The sequence below is a fragment of the Delphinus delphis genome, chromosome 3 (assembly GCF_949987515.2).
Source record: "Delphinus delphis chromosome 3, mDelDel1.2, whole genome shotgun sequence".
Taxonomy (NCBI): domain Eukaryota; kingdom Metazoa; phylum Chordata; class Mammalia; order Artiodactyla; family Delphinidae; genus Delphinus; species Delphinus delphis.
This window is the reverse complement of record NC_082685.1, coordinates 160867853-160882495: the sequence shown is the minus strand read 5'-3', so window position 1 is coordinate 160882495 and position 14643 is coordinate 160867853. Positions and strand designations below refer to the sequence as shown.

Genomic DNA, 14643 nt, shown 5'->3' with positions numbered 1-14643 from the left:
GGGATTGACATGTACACACTACTGCATTTAAAATGGATAACCAACAAGGACCTGCTGTATAGCACATGGAACTCTGCTCAATATTATGTACCAACCTAAATGGGAGAAGAATTTGAAAAAGAATAGAGACATGTATATCTATAACTGAATCACTTTGTTGGACACCTGAAACTGTCACAACATTGTTAATCAACTATAGTCCAATATAAAATAAAAAGTTAAAAAAAGAGTTGGGGCTTCCCTGGTGGCACAGTGGTTAAGAATCCGCCTGCCAATACAGGGGACAGGGTTTGAGCCCTGGTCTGGGAAGAGTCTCACATGCCGCTGAGCACCTAAGCCCGCGAGCCACAACTCCTGAAGCCTGCGCGCCTAGAGCCCGTGCTCCGCAACAAGAGAAGCCACTGCTCGCCGCAACTAGAGAGAGCCCGCGCACAGCAACGAAGACCCAATGCAGCCAAAAACAAATAAATAAAATAAATTTAAAAAAAAGAGTGATTATATTTTTAGAACAAACTTAATTCTAATTTTGAAATACAATGATTGAAGAAATGGAGAGTTCTTGGCTCCCCTGGAGAGAAGTAAAGAAATGTGTGGGTGGAGATAGTCGTTACTGTCAGGCAGCGGTGAATGCTGGACCTAGAACGTTACTCTTTCTTCACTCAGTCCTCAAGAGCCCACAGATGCATGTGGAATTTTGTGTCTGTTTCATTTCACTGTAAATATTATGCCACGCACTTTACAGAATTTAGACCCAGAGGCCCTTGTGATCACGTCAGACCAGGCCCCTCATTTTCCAGGTTAAAAAACCCCAGACTCAAAAAAGTCGAGCATCTTGGCCGAAGCTGCAGGAAGCCTAGTGGGTTTTTAACTGCTTCACTGCTCTTGACCTGGGGAGGATGCTTCACTCTGAGCTAATCAAAGAGTCAAATTGACATCTTACTTAAGAAGGAATATTTAAGTGGAGCTTCTCAGGCTCTGGGAAGGGGCTTTCATAGAAGCTTCAGTTGCCCATCACTGCAAAGGAAAATAGCTGCTGAAGGAGACTTTTAACATTTCTTCACATTTTACTTTCTCGCTCACTGTTTGCATTCACCTTAGGAGTGGATGAGGGGAAACAGAGGCCGCAAGGGAGAGAGGGCACTGACTCCCAGCCCCCAGCGGTCCCGAGCCCAGCTGTTCCCAGCTCACAGCTTCGTGTTCTTCTCTGAGCAGCTGATGGGAAAGGGAAGAGCGTGACTGGGAGGCCGGCTTCAGGAGTAAAGTACGCTGTGAGCGTTAGGGAAGAAGGTGCCAGGCAGGCTCAGATGGCAGGGGTGTGTGGGTTCCCTCACTTCTGATTCTTAACTTCGTGATTAAGTGTCATTAACAGCGTAATACTGGACGTCCGTCCTCCTTGCAGCAGTGGCTGAAACACTGGCCTTTAAGAAAAGTTATGTTATTGAAGAGCAGGCCTCCTTTTTGGTCCCCCATTTGAGTTTAGCAAATTTCAAATGATGTGACTTAGTTGTTCGGTCATCCTTTGTTATAATCACTAAAATAGCATTGATTTGATCATCAAGAAAGCTCTTATCTAGGGCTTCCCTGGTGGCGCAGTGGGTGGGAGTCCGCCTGCCGATGCAGGGGACACGGGTTCGTGCCCCGGTCCGGGAGGATCCCACATGCCGCGGAGCGGCTGGGCCCGTGGGCCATGGCCGCTGAGCCTGCGTATCCGGAGCTTGTGCTCCGCAACGGGAGAGGCCACAACAGTGAGAGGCCTGCGTACCGCAAAAAAAAAAAAAGAAAGAAAGCTCTTATCTAAATGCTTCTGTCAGGAGCACTTATTTAAAAGCAGAACTAGAAGCATAGTATGTCTATTTCTAGATTGGTATCCTGATGATTTAAATAACAGCCAGCCTGTTGAACAAGGAAGTAACTAAAGTAAGTGAAACTGGGTTAGTTTTGGTTTTACAGGGAATCTAGGGTAGGGAAGGGAGGAAGTTCATATTTTGCCCCTAGAAAATCTGATTTTATATTAAAAAACAAATTCAGAATATTTTAGAATTACCATTGGTTTGTATTTGTTTCATGTAACCGTAGTTTTTAAAACTGAATATAGAATCGGCAGAGTTAATTGTTTCATTTTTGTGTGCTTAAAATGTGACTTAGAGCAGCCGTCCCCAACCTTTTTTGGTACCAGGGACCGGTTTCGTGGAAGACAGTCTCCTTCCACGGGCTGGAGTGGGTGGGGGTGGTCAGGCGGTGATGCGAGCGATGGGGGCAGCAGTTGAAGCTTCGCTCGCTTGCCCGTCGCTCACCTGCTGCTGTGCGGCCGGGGTCTTAACAGGGTGGAGGCCCCCTGACTTAGAGGGAACTCTCATTATTGTGACAGAAAACACTGATTCCCTAGGCCTTGTCTCTTTAAAACAGTAGCTAAAATTGACAGATGTTTGTATGTTTTCCCTGAATACCGTTTGCATCCAAAGTTCCCAGTAAAAATAGATAAGCTTAATGTGCTCCTGGTGGTTTTATGTCAGAGGTCTGGTCTAAGTAAATCTTAGCGCTGGAACTCTAACGTTAGAAATACTTTAAAGGTTTTCATATAGTATTTACATTTCATAAAGTAACACAATATAACGAGGGGTAGGAGCCTATGTTCGGATTCTTGAAGTCCTGGGTTTGTTTCTCTTTTTCACGAGGTGTTCTTTCCCGGGCTCTTAACTTTCCTGAGCATCCAGGTCTTGCTTAATAGAGATAATAATACAAGTCTACTGTCTTCTCTGCAGCCCTTGGGACACATATGTTTTGGAATTAAGAATCTCTCAGAGTTGAGAAAGAGAACAGTGTGTATACACTGTGATACACGCTCTGGTGAGGTCTGGGCAGCCCCCCATCATCAAGCACATGGGGATTTCTGCAGCCATATGTTCAAGGACCCACACCAAAGGGATCAATAAAGACTATTAGTAGCCTCAGGTCAGGTCTTATCGCCAATGATTTTTTCTGACCAAGTTTTGAAAAAATATTTGGAATTTCAGAGCTGTTTTTAGCTTTTTGTGGATAAGGGGTTATGGACCTGTATTGCCCTCCCAAGCACAGCACAGAATAATCTCTCAATAGATGATGCCAGAGACAATGACATGGTACACGGTGATGATAGAAGGCTGTTCTAGTAAGTATTTGAAATAAACACCTCTGCATTTTCAAGGGAAAATGTCATTACATTGGTCTTTATATTGCATGTTGTTGACACATAGGCCCTTGAGAATGTCTCCTCTCTGACAAGGGTTTAGTATTTAGTTGTAAGTTCTTAAGTAGTAATTACTTAGAAATATTAATCCACAAAACATAGTGAATATTAGGTAGTAGGGCAGAAAATTACTTTAGAGGTTGTACGGGATGGCCAGACTCGGCCACGTGAGTGAGGGTAGAAAAGGCAACAGTGGCCAGTTCCCGAGACGTGTGGTCCAGGCGTGGTGTTGTTTGCTGGTTCACCTCCCCCCGTTTTGCTCTCTATTATAATAGTGTCACTTACCCAATAGCCTGAACTGTTCTGAAGCAAAGCAGCTCTTTCCTTCCTCAGTTTGCCACCTGTGTGCCAGCTCTGCTGACTTGAAGAGGCAGTGGAGACTAGAGGTTAAGAGAATGGACCCTGCTTCCTGAGTCCAGGTCCACAGACTGGCTCTTCCACTTGGTAGCCGTTGGTCCTGCGTCTTCATGTATGAAACAGAGTCACGATGTACCCCCATCCAGCTCTCCGTGAGGACTGGTGGTGTAGTGTACGTCAGGGCCGGCTTCAGTAGCAGGTGCTCAGACAGCAGCGCAATTATTCGTTAAAAGATGAGCATTATCATACTGCCGTCGTCACGTTCAATCTTATAATTACATTACAAGCAGGGAGCTAAGCAATCTGAGATTTTCTGCACAGCTGACATTTTGACTTAGATGCTGAGAAGGATTATCTGTGTTTTAAGTCTTGGCGGCTCACTTTGGAGCGATCTTGACCTTGGGGCTATCATGGTGCCTGTTAGAAGACACTGTAGGGAGGAACGAGCTTGCCCCACATTCCGCGAACAAGGAGGGGGCGCTGTCGGCCTCCCAGCCTTGCTCTTCTGCCTGTGAACCAGGTGCCCTGGGAAGGACTGGCTTTTGCCCTTTTTCCTCCAGCCGGCTGCAGAGAGCAACTTGTTGTTCAGGTGAAGGTCACAAGGCAGGGAGAGGGCAGCTGCCACCATGGCTGAGTCAGGGAGGGGGCCGGCTGGACTAGCGTGATGGAGCCCCTGGCTTGCAAATACTTTTATGTTTTAAATGGAAAGATTCCACAAGCTTGTCTTTCAAATGCTCCTTGGGCAGGTACGTTCATTCAGGATTCCTTGGCGATCTGGGAAACATTCTCAGACTTAATGAGAAGCAAAAGCCTCCTGGGGAAGTTTGGTTTTGAGTATGAGCTAGATTTCACAATTGTCTGTGACTGTTTTTAAGAAGTGCTTGGAATTTGTAGTCTTCTTTGAATTACTTTCATGTTTGTTGGAAATATAATTTCACTTGGTATTTATAATTCTGTGAAAAGGAACCACTAATAAAAGAAAAATTGTAACCCTGAGTGATTGGTTCATAATAGCTTTTATTTCCAATTTATGCTTTCTGAAGCAACTTTTCTTGGGCTTGAAAAAACAAATTCTTATTTTTTAAAAACGACTGTGTTTTGCTCCCTCCAGCTCTTTCTACCAAATAGTGTTTGTCTTTTACTTTTTGAAATTGTGCCCTTACTTCAAGTCTGTATTGAGTCATCAGTGCTCATCAGGTTTGCTGTTTACCAAACCTCGATTTTTCTTTTTACACTATGTTGGGGAGTATACAGCAGATACTATAGCTGTAGTTTAAAAAAAGAGGCTCCTAGTCTTTCATGCAGATCTGATAGGGAAGTGGACAGTGGCATAGATGTACTTACGTATCTCTCAACTCTTTTCAAGCTTAATATACTTGATCCTAGTCTTCTGCCTGGTGCTGGCCTCATATCGAAAGGCACATTCCATTAACTGTATCCGTTCTTTGAAGTTGAGACATCTTGAAATTATCATTGGGTATTTCTTTACGAGGGAGACAGGACCTGTGTTCTGTAATACGTAGTAAGAGACTGTCATATAAACAGCAGCTTGATATCAGGTGGTGAATGTGGTATTACCTACTAATGGTGATACTGAAGGTCTCTCTCTCTCTTTTTAATCTGAAGAAAGAAAAATAATATACTAAGTGCACTGGTTAAAAAGCAATGGAATATTCATAGCCTGTGCTACCAAAGAGCTTGACATTAGATGGAAGCTGTCTCTGGTGACAGTTTGTGGGTGGGGATGGCTTGTGTGCTCTGTACCTGCCACGCCAGGATATTAAGGTGCTTGACAGCTCACAGGCCCCCACTATTATCCCCACTGAGCAGGCGAGAAGCTGCGGCTCAGAAGGGCTACCCCGTGTCTGTGGGGCAGAGGGCTAGACATGAAAGGTAAAGAGGGAGCTTTTCAGAAGGGCTGGGAGGTGGACAGACAGAAGACAAATGGATCCACAGTAGGAATCACTTTGATAGTGTGACCCCGGGTGACCCCGGGTGACTGGCAGAGCGTGGTGTTGACAGAGGTTCAGAAATAAACTATGGTAATAGGGTAAGCGTGTACCTGTAGCCTGAGCAGCCGCTGCGCTGCGAGGCTTGACCTCCGTACCCCACCCTGTCCTCCCACACGCACGTACATGTGCGTACACACACACACACACACACACACACACACACACACACACACACACACACACACACACACGCGCACACACACACACACACACACACACACACACGCTCATTCTACAAGGCTCTTTACAGAGGACCACCGGGGATTTATTCAGGTTCATGAGCCATTTTATTTACACGCATTACTGACTTTGCTAAGCCCTATGCAGAAAGGACCATCAGTCAGACCGGAAGGTGACTGGTGTGGAGCAGAAGAGGACGAGTCCGGCTGTCCCTGGACAGGCCTTTAGCAGCTGCCTCTTTTTATCTAGATGTCTGTCAGCACAACTGATCTCTCAGTGGTGGAGGTAACAAAGGGCAAGGGATCACTTTTGTAGCAATGAACCTCAAATTAACGCCCCTTTTATTTATTTACTTTAACTGAAATATAGCTGGCATGCAGTGTTAGGTTAGTGTCAGGTGTACTCTGTAGTGACTTGGCATTTGCATACATTGTGAAACAATCACCGGGTAAATTTAGTGCCCAGCTGTCCACACACAGTTATTGCAGTATTATCCACTGTCTTCCCCAAGCTGTGCATTGCATTCCCCACCCTAAGGCCCCCTTAATTTTGCAGTTAGTGGAGGGCTGTGACTGGGCCCCTTCCAGGTTGCCCTCTAGACCACAGTCCTAGCTGTGCGACTCCAGGCAGGTCTTTAGTCCAAGATTGTTTTGATCTGCATCCTTAGTTACCATGGCTACTAATTGCAGAATCCGAGGTGGCCTTCAGTACTTTGCAACACATGAACAAATGTCTTCAGATATTCAAATATCTTTTAAGGAAAGTTTCTGGCTAAAGACCGTCACTGACTTCGTTTTTGGCTGGTTATCTCCTCTCCATCAGAAGGAGACGAATGTGTATTTGATGTTGTCTTAAATATGTTGTGTGATGATGTTGGCGTTTTGCAACTTCTCAAGTGCAGTAGCCAGTGAACTACTCAGCCCCAGCTGTGACTTAGAAACGTTGGGTTGCCCTGCTTTACTTTTACTCCTTTTCTTCAGTGTGGTGCATTTCAGCTAGCAAGAACTCTTATGTCTTTAAGTTCATGGGGTGTTTAGCTTTCACAACCAGCTTAGTTTATAGAATAAATTATCCTCGAAGACCAGGACAGAGGCATTTAGCTGTTTTGTTTTCCTGGGTTTTACTTACATGTTTCAAGTCTTTTAGAAGAGACAGAAAAACATGAACTCTGTAGTTAAACTTCAATTGTCTGAGTTGTGAAGCTTTGAGCCTTATAAAAATGTTAAGTTAAATTGCTCCTCTGTGACTTGACTACCACTATCTCACACAAAACCCAGGCAGTTTTGTTGGCTCAGTCATGCATAAACTGAGGTGAGATTTAATTTAATCATTATTGCATGTAATATTTATACATAGACAGACTTGCACTATTAAAGTAAGAGCTGATTAAAATCGTGGTGGGAAAGCTGACAGAAGATGTAATTCTCAACGTGTTAGATTACTGTCCGCTTGCTCCCAATTTTTTTTCTCCCTTGTTGCTTGTTTCTTAGAGAGTTTAGATAAGAGACTGTATCGTTAATGGATAGCCCTAAAACTGATGGAGGCAGGCATGGTTTTTATGGCATGTATATCTGTATTTCATTGTAGGTGCTGGACTGGATTGAGAACCATGGAGAAGCATTTCTGAGCAAACATACAGGTGTGGGGAAATCTCTCCATCGGGCCAGAGCTTTGCAGAAACGTCATGAAGATTTTGAAGAAGTAGCACAGGTAAAACAATGGCTTTTACTATTTTCTTCCATAAATACCTGTGTGGTTGGTTTTGAATTACAGTTTTAACCCCACCTCTGTTGACTTAGCTTTAATGACGTAGGTTTGAAGGTGATTCAGAGAGAATGCTCAGATTTCAGATGAAGCTGTCATGGCCCGGCCGGAAGATGATTTAGATGGTTGACCCTTTCATAAATGCGGAGTTCTTGAAGCAGACAAATGTCTTGGATATTTTTGCCATATTTATGGTACAAGTGTCTGTTGACGAGTTTGTAAAATTCCAGTTCATAATCAGGGAATAACAGTCCTTGAATTTCTGTAATGATGGGCCAGCATTTCTTTTCCCTTTTCTATTTCTTTTAAAGTCATGTGCTTCAGAAACAGGAGGCAGGGGTGTGGTGTGTTAAGAGCATGAGATTTGTGGAGTTGGAATGTTGGCTGTAATGCTCACCAGCTGTGTGGCTTTGGAAAAGTCTCTTAACCTTTCTGAGCTTAACTTTTTTACCTGAAAAGTAGGCACAGTGCGGGCTGCTGGAGAGGAAGTAAGGTGTGTGTGATAGTGACATGTATGGCATCTCGCCCAGGTCTTTCCCACGTTGGTAAATGTGCCTTTCATTTAGTTTTGTGTTTTGAAAGAAAGAGGAGTGAAGGAGGGAGAGAGTACCATGCCATGATATATATGTGGAAGCTGTAGGAGCTAGGGTAGAAGTTGTTTTAAAAAGAAATTGTAGGATGAATCCAAACTGAGACACATTATGGTAAAACGGAGGAACACCAAAGGCAGAGTCTCAGCAAGGAGAGAGAAATAACAAAATCACAACCGTGAGATGACTCTTAGCTGACTTCTCACCAGTAACTGCAGATTCTGGAAGACAGTGGGATGGAGACCTGAGGGAAAGGAACTCTGAACCTGGAATTCCACACCCAGTGGAGCTATCATTCAACAGTGAGAATAAAATATAGACCAAGACCAAGAGAGTTTGCCATTCACTTACTTACAGGAGAACTGAGGTGTGTAGTTTAGTCAGAGTAATGGAAGCAGCCACTGTAATTTAAACTCCACGAGTGCAGGGATTTTGTGTTGTTCACTTCTCTGTCACTAGCGCCTAGAACAAGGCTGGCGTGGTGCCGCTAAGCGTCCAGCAGTATTTGTTGAACGAGTTAATTTAATGAATAAAAAGGAAATATGAGAAGAAAGGCTTGAGGTCAATAATGAACACAGAAATTGGTAAATATGTTTGCAAATCAAAGGATTGACCATTTAGACACAAGACAGTAGAATTGGGGGGTAGTTAAAAACAAGACGGAGCAAAGCCCCGGAGCACTTGAACACAGAAGGTGGAGAGGTGTCCTGAGGAGGTTGGCAGGAGGTGTTGCTTATCTTAGATTTGTAAAGACAGGGGTGCGTGTGAGCGTTTTTGAATGACTACTAAATGCAGGGATAGAAAACACCGCTTCCCATAAGTATAAAGAGAAAAGAAGTACAGAAAACCAGATAAGTAAAAACTCAGGAAAATGGGTCTAGTGGAAGCAAAAGAAAGGAGAACAACAAAAATCATGTCGGAAATCACAAAATAAGATGTAGCAATTTGTCCCCAAATAGCAGTAATTAAAGTCAATGCAAAATAGATTATACTTGTTAAAAGAAAGATTCTCTGATTGAATAGTTCTTTAAAAATCATACTGTGTATTGTTTTCAAAGGGCAAACCTAAAACATAAATACCCAGGAATTTTGAAAGTATGTAAAGTGTTAGAAGAAGATCCACCAGGCAAATGTTAAGCCAATGAAAACTGGTATAGGAGTATTGGTGTTAAGCAAATAGACGTGAAAGCATACAAACGTCATTAGAAATAAAGAGAGCCTTCAGTTATAAAAGGGGGAGTGTCAACATGCATCTAACGATTTAGTCTCAAAATCTATAACGCCAAAATAAGCAGGAGTGGGTGCGTCCATGGGTTTTACATGACAGAGGGTTCAGGAAACTGATGTGAGATAGAGTCATGAGATAAGAAAGCAAACTGCACTCCAGTCCTGTTCAGGGAAAATGCCTTTAAAAAGTTACCTCCTTTAGGGCTTCCCTGGTGGCTCAGTGCTTGAGAGTCCGCCTGCCGATGCAGGGGACGCGGGTTCGCGTCCCGGTCCGGGAAGATCCCACATGCCGTGGAGCGGCTGCGCCCGTGGGCCATGGCCACTGAGCCTGCGCGTCCAGAGCCTGTGCTCCGCAACGGGAGAGGCCACAACAGTGAGAGGCCCGCGAACCGCAAAAAAAAAAAAAAAAAAAAAAAAAGTTACCGCCTTTACACTGTAAAAGTCTCTGTATGTAAAGTTAAAGTGACACCCAGCCTCGTGCATTCTTGATCTTAGAAGCGGGATGGAAGAGGCTCCGTGTTCAGCGGCCTTGCCGCACCAGGATGGGTCTCTGGATTTCTCTTTTCTGCATTACGTGTGATATCCCTACTTACGGTTGCTGGCAAATATTTTGCCTTCCTCTCGTAGCAGAAGAAATGTGGAAAATGTGTTCCATCTCTCCTTGGTTTTTCCATAAGATAAGCTACTGCTCTGTAGCCTTGTGGTTTGAGGATGGATGTGAGATTTGGATCCTCTGAGCAAAGACTTCAGGCGCCAAAGAATCTAAGAGGTGGGACTGCAAACAGCCAAACCCAGAGCAGGCTCCTGCCCCAAGTAGCAAGGTCGCCCGTGACTGTGGGCTCGGTTCCAGTGTGAAGGCGCTGGCCCGCCGAGTGTCCTCGTGTGCGTCCAGCACCTGTTGACCCCTCCCTCTAACTCCTGTGGTGCCTTCTGTGGCGACCCTCGCCCTATCTTTTCATGGTAATCTTACTTCTTCAGATCTAAGATGACAATCAAAGCCGTCAACACAGGGGCTCAGGGGGCAGCAAGAGGGAAACACTTTCTTTGTCGGGCACGTTTGCGTCTTGAGGTTTCTAGGGCGAGCCCCAGAGCGGAGGGAGGACTGCCTTTACCCCTGCTTCAGAGAAAGGCAGGGGCCTGTCAGCTTCCGCCGCTCCCCGGCCGGGTCTCACTGCTTTCTTATCATCTTTGGCATTTTGACCCTGGGACTCTAAGGGGTACCTGACCCTCTTTTCCTTAAATTGAGAGTCCTTAAGCCCAAGTCTGAACTGTGCATGAAAAAACAAAAACCTTAAACGTAAACACCTTTTGCTCACTTTGCAAACTTCTGCACCCGGTTTCCCTCCCTCTGGTCTTCATATAATCACCAGTCGTGTGCCAGGGGTTCATTCTGCCGGGGCCTGGGGAGCCACGCACAGACACCCAGCCTCCCCTCTCCGCGGGCCTCTCTCCTTTGCAAACCCGCCGGGGGGCAGGCTCTGAGCGCTCTGCCCTGGACCTGGCCGTGCACTCATTTCCACCCCCTGCTGGGACCTGGCCCCTCACTTCTGGCCTCTTGGCCCAGCATCTCCAGCTTCTCCTTCTCTTCGTTCTTTTCCTTCTGGCATGAAATGTTTATAGGCCCTCCCGTCACTTGGAGAATGTCGCTTGATGCTGGTGCATGTTTTAGATACCGCTGGTTCAGAGGGAGTGTTGTGCACTTTACCTCCATCGCCCCTGGCACCGGCCTTCCGGTTTCTGCGTCCCTGGCTGATAAAACTGCAGCCAGGAGGCACACAGGGACCTGTCGTTGCCCAGAGTGGGCATTCAGCAGTCTGTCTTGGTTGGCTGTGAACGGGGACCAGCCCCTCCTGTATGATAAATCCCCTCCACTTGCCTCAGGGTGTGAAAGGCTCTGATCCTTTCTGTCCGCAGACACGCGTCCAGCTCAGTGTGTGTCGTGTGACAGGGCCCGAGTGGTCCCTGATGGGGTTCTGGAGCCCGGTGCTCGCTGCCCGTGTACCTGCAGGAACTGCGCATCACGGACCCACTTCAGGCTCGTTCTGAAACACCGGGGGGCCACCCTGGACCCCTCTATGATAAGAACAGATTAAACGTAGTAAGCTGGGAGGGGGCTGTAGACCTGAAGAAATAGAGTGGGCTTCTCTCTCTAGCCCCCCCAGCTTGTTTAATAAAGATTCTTTGAGGGGCGTAAGAGGGAGGAGGGTAGCGTTTTAAGCCAGGAGAGGTCTGTCGTGTGAAGCGGCTGCACAAGGAGCCGGGCTTTATTAAGACCACGTGCAGCGGATTCGGGCTAGACAGACAGCGGCCTGGGTATCGAGCCAGATTACACTCTGTGTAGCTTCATTCATGGAAAGCTGTCTGCTTCTTCCCAGAGAAGACGACGTCAGTCTTGCTCTCAGGCAGGGGGCGAGGCCACTGGAGGGAATGCCTTCCCCACCTTTCCTTCTCTACCCTCCCGTCTTCGATAGCTTTCTGTCAAAACAAAGTATAATACAAGTCCTACGGCAGAGGGAGATCTACGGTCATGCTTTAGATGTATGTATGTTTTGGACAGAATGGCCTTTGGAGGCACCTTAAAAACAGGAACAGAGAGGCATCTTTAGTGCTTAATAAAGAGCCTTTTCTCATTTTCTGAAACGTACTCACAAAGGTAAAACACATTTTGGATTTAGGGAAAAGAAATTTCTTTTTCATAGTTAAGTTTAAGGTGAGTTAGTGTGTGTCTTGGGGTTGTGTTTTGAAGGGTCCTTTGTAAAATGAATTCTAAATTGTCTCTAGACAATCTTTAGTTTCAAGATATTGAATTAGCAGTTTATTTAATGAATTTTTCTTAAAGTCAGCTTCTTCAAAACATGACATGGTAAAGTAACATGACAGAGATTCAGAAACGAAGTGTCAAAAGTCTTCTGGTTGAATTCATTTAAAACCTACTAAACATAGATTATTGTGTAGAACGGTTCTAGTGTTCTGAGAAGGGGGAACCCGAAAAGAGCCTCTTGTGTCCTTGGCGGCAGCGAGCTGTGCAGCCGGCGTGACTTCTGCAGGCCCTCGACTTCGCTGCGAGGCCCCTGGTCTCAGCTGTTTCAGACACTGCTAGAGCCACATCAGGAAGCGTTGGACCATTTCTGCACACGGTTCGGCAGACCCGAGAACCCCCTCGTGACTAATCTGAAGATCATTCCTTCTGTATGTCATACAGATTGTTGAGTAGATAGATCCTATCCAGTGACGCCATGCTGATGAATTTCTAGAGCGCGGCAGATGCAGCCACGTTGCACGTTCACGCAGGAGCTTTAAAAAAGAAATGAACAATGCTTTCCACGTGAGGCTTTTTGCAAATGACTGGGAAAGGAAGGTGCTCTTTGACAGTCACCTGCTCTTCTACCTTCTAAATAATTGTCCAAGTTTAACGTCCCTTTTTAGATTTAAAAAGCTATGAGTACAGCAGCCAGGAAAGCTGAGAAAATTCTGGTTCGAGGAAGAAGCTGGTTTTGAGAGCACAGAACATGTCTCTAATAGGAGTCAATACATCTCTGGCATAGCATCTTCCCGTAGGTGCCTTCTCTCATGTCTGCTTGTCCCCTGGGATTCAAATCACCTTCCAAAGATGTAAACATCTCAAAGTTGTTCTCCAGGAAGCCATTTCTGTCAGTAACTTTTTTTGTGTGCGATATAATTAACGTGTCTTCCAGGATAAAGAAGTGTGGCATTCGGGAAAGCAGGAGCCCTTAACCATTCATTCTGGATTTTCAGAAGCTAATCAGGCCAATTCTCTAACCCCCGGGGTCTCTCCTGAGCTCACTCATCTTTTGCAGGGAGGATGCTCTGAGCACAGCATGTGGGCGCTTTCGGCACACCCGAAATTCAGGCGTGACATGCTTGTGTTTTCCTCCTTTCCTAAGATCAAGAAAACCCATCTTTTTTTTTTTTTTTTAACCAGTTTCTAAATATAGCCTCTGGCCATCTGGCGTAAGACCCAGGCTGTAGCTGCTGTGGGTGGTAGGGAGAGAAGGTCTGATCCTCCTTTGAAAGGCTCTTCTGTTTCTTGAGACCTAGGACATTGTGCAATTTTAATTTATTTCTCAAGAAAAAAGGAAACTCTTTGGGCGCACCCCGGCCTGGCCCTACAGTATATCTCCTTCAGTCCTCGCTGCAGGGATTGGTACCCCACCCCATGGACCAGGAACTGGGCCCCGGGGGAGATGCCCTGGGGACAGGGCAGTGGGTGGAAGAAGGGACTCCAGTCTCTTTAGACCCAAAAACAGCCTCCTTTACTTGACGCCTCCTCCCTGCTGTAAGTCTAAGATTGAGTGACTCAGCCTTCCCTTCTGAGAGGACCGCTGGCCGAGGCCTTTGTTCTGGGGACAGTCCCAGCTCTCCTGACTGCTGGCTGAGTTTTTGCACCTCTTTGTCTCCGTGTTCTGGCTTATAAAGTCGAAGTGAAATCGTGTCCTTGTCACAAGGCTGCTTCGGGGCACAGAGCAAGTGCTCCAAAGCTAGTGTTTCTCATCCGTATGTTTATGAACACACGGAGATCCATTTCTTCCATGGCCAGAGGATCCAGGGTAGGTTCTGTGCACAGGGAGGCCTTGGCCTTGGGTTTCAGACAGGCCGCGGGCTAACCCTAGCTCCAGCAGCACCTACTGCTATGCCGAGGGAGAGCCACGGAGACCTTCCTACTGGCTCAGGGTCTTCAAGCGTAAAATGAGAGGTGAGACGAAATGAGTGCTGTTTCGTGTCCCAGATCATTCAGCAATGCACTTCTTCCTTTGGGACGTTGATTGTTGTAACTGTCTTTACCTGCTGGCCAAGAGGCGGAAAGCCTTCAGAATTGGCATGTGTTGGGAGGCTCTGTCACCTGCAGATCCACTTACTAAACTCGAGAGGGAAGCGGCTTCACGGCTGTAGTGACAATAGGTGCGAGAACAGGACTCGGCTCTTAACAGGTGTGTACGTGCAGCGTACAGCGTGCTACGCTGTCTGCTCCGTCCAGCACCGAGGCCCCGTCGTGCCTCTGCTCAGAGCTGCAGAGCACGGTCCTGGGAGGCCCCGCAGGGAAGCGTGGATCCCCATAAAGCCACCGTCCCCAGGAATGTCACCTCACTGTGCGGCCTCTGATGAGCGGAGGCCTCTGGGGGCAACGTGTATGCAGAACCTGCCCAGCAGGAACCTTGAGGCTGGTAGCTGCCCATCGTGAGGAGAGCTTTCTCTGTGCCCAGGGGCTGCGCTGAGGGGCCAGAGGCCAGCCTCCCCGGAGGGAAGAACTAGGTCAGGGGTCCGCAAG

The 14643-nt window shown here is 46.5% G+C and overlaps 1 protein-coding gene across 4 annotated transcripts in view; it reads left to right on the top strand.

Annotated features, from left to right (window-relative positions):
• The window catches only part of TRIO (trio Rho guanine nucleotide exchange factor), a 372133-nt gene that overhangs the window by 195174 nt on the left and 162316 nt on the right, over positions 1-14643 (top strand). For all 4 annotated transcript variants that reach the window (XM_060009655.1, XM_060009656.1, XM_060009659.1 and 1 more), the window contains exon 10: positions 7363-7485. In XM_060009655.1, the coding sequence (XP_059865638.1) occupies positions 7363-7485 (123 nt within the window). The remainder of the gene's footprint in view (positions 1-7362; positions 7486-14643) is intronic.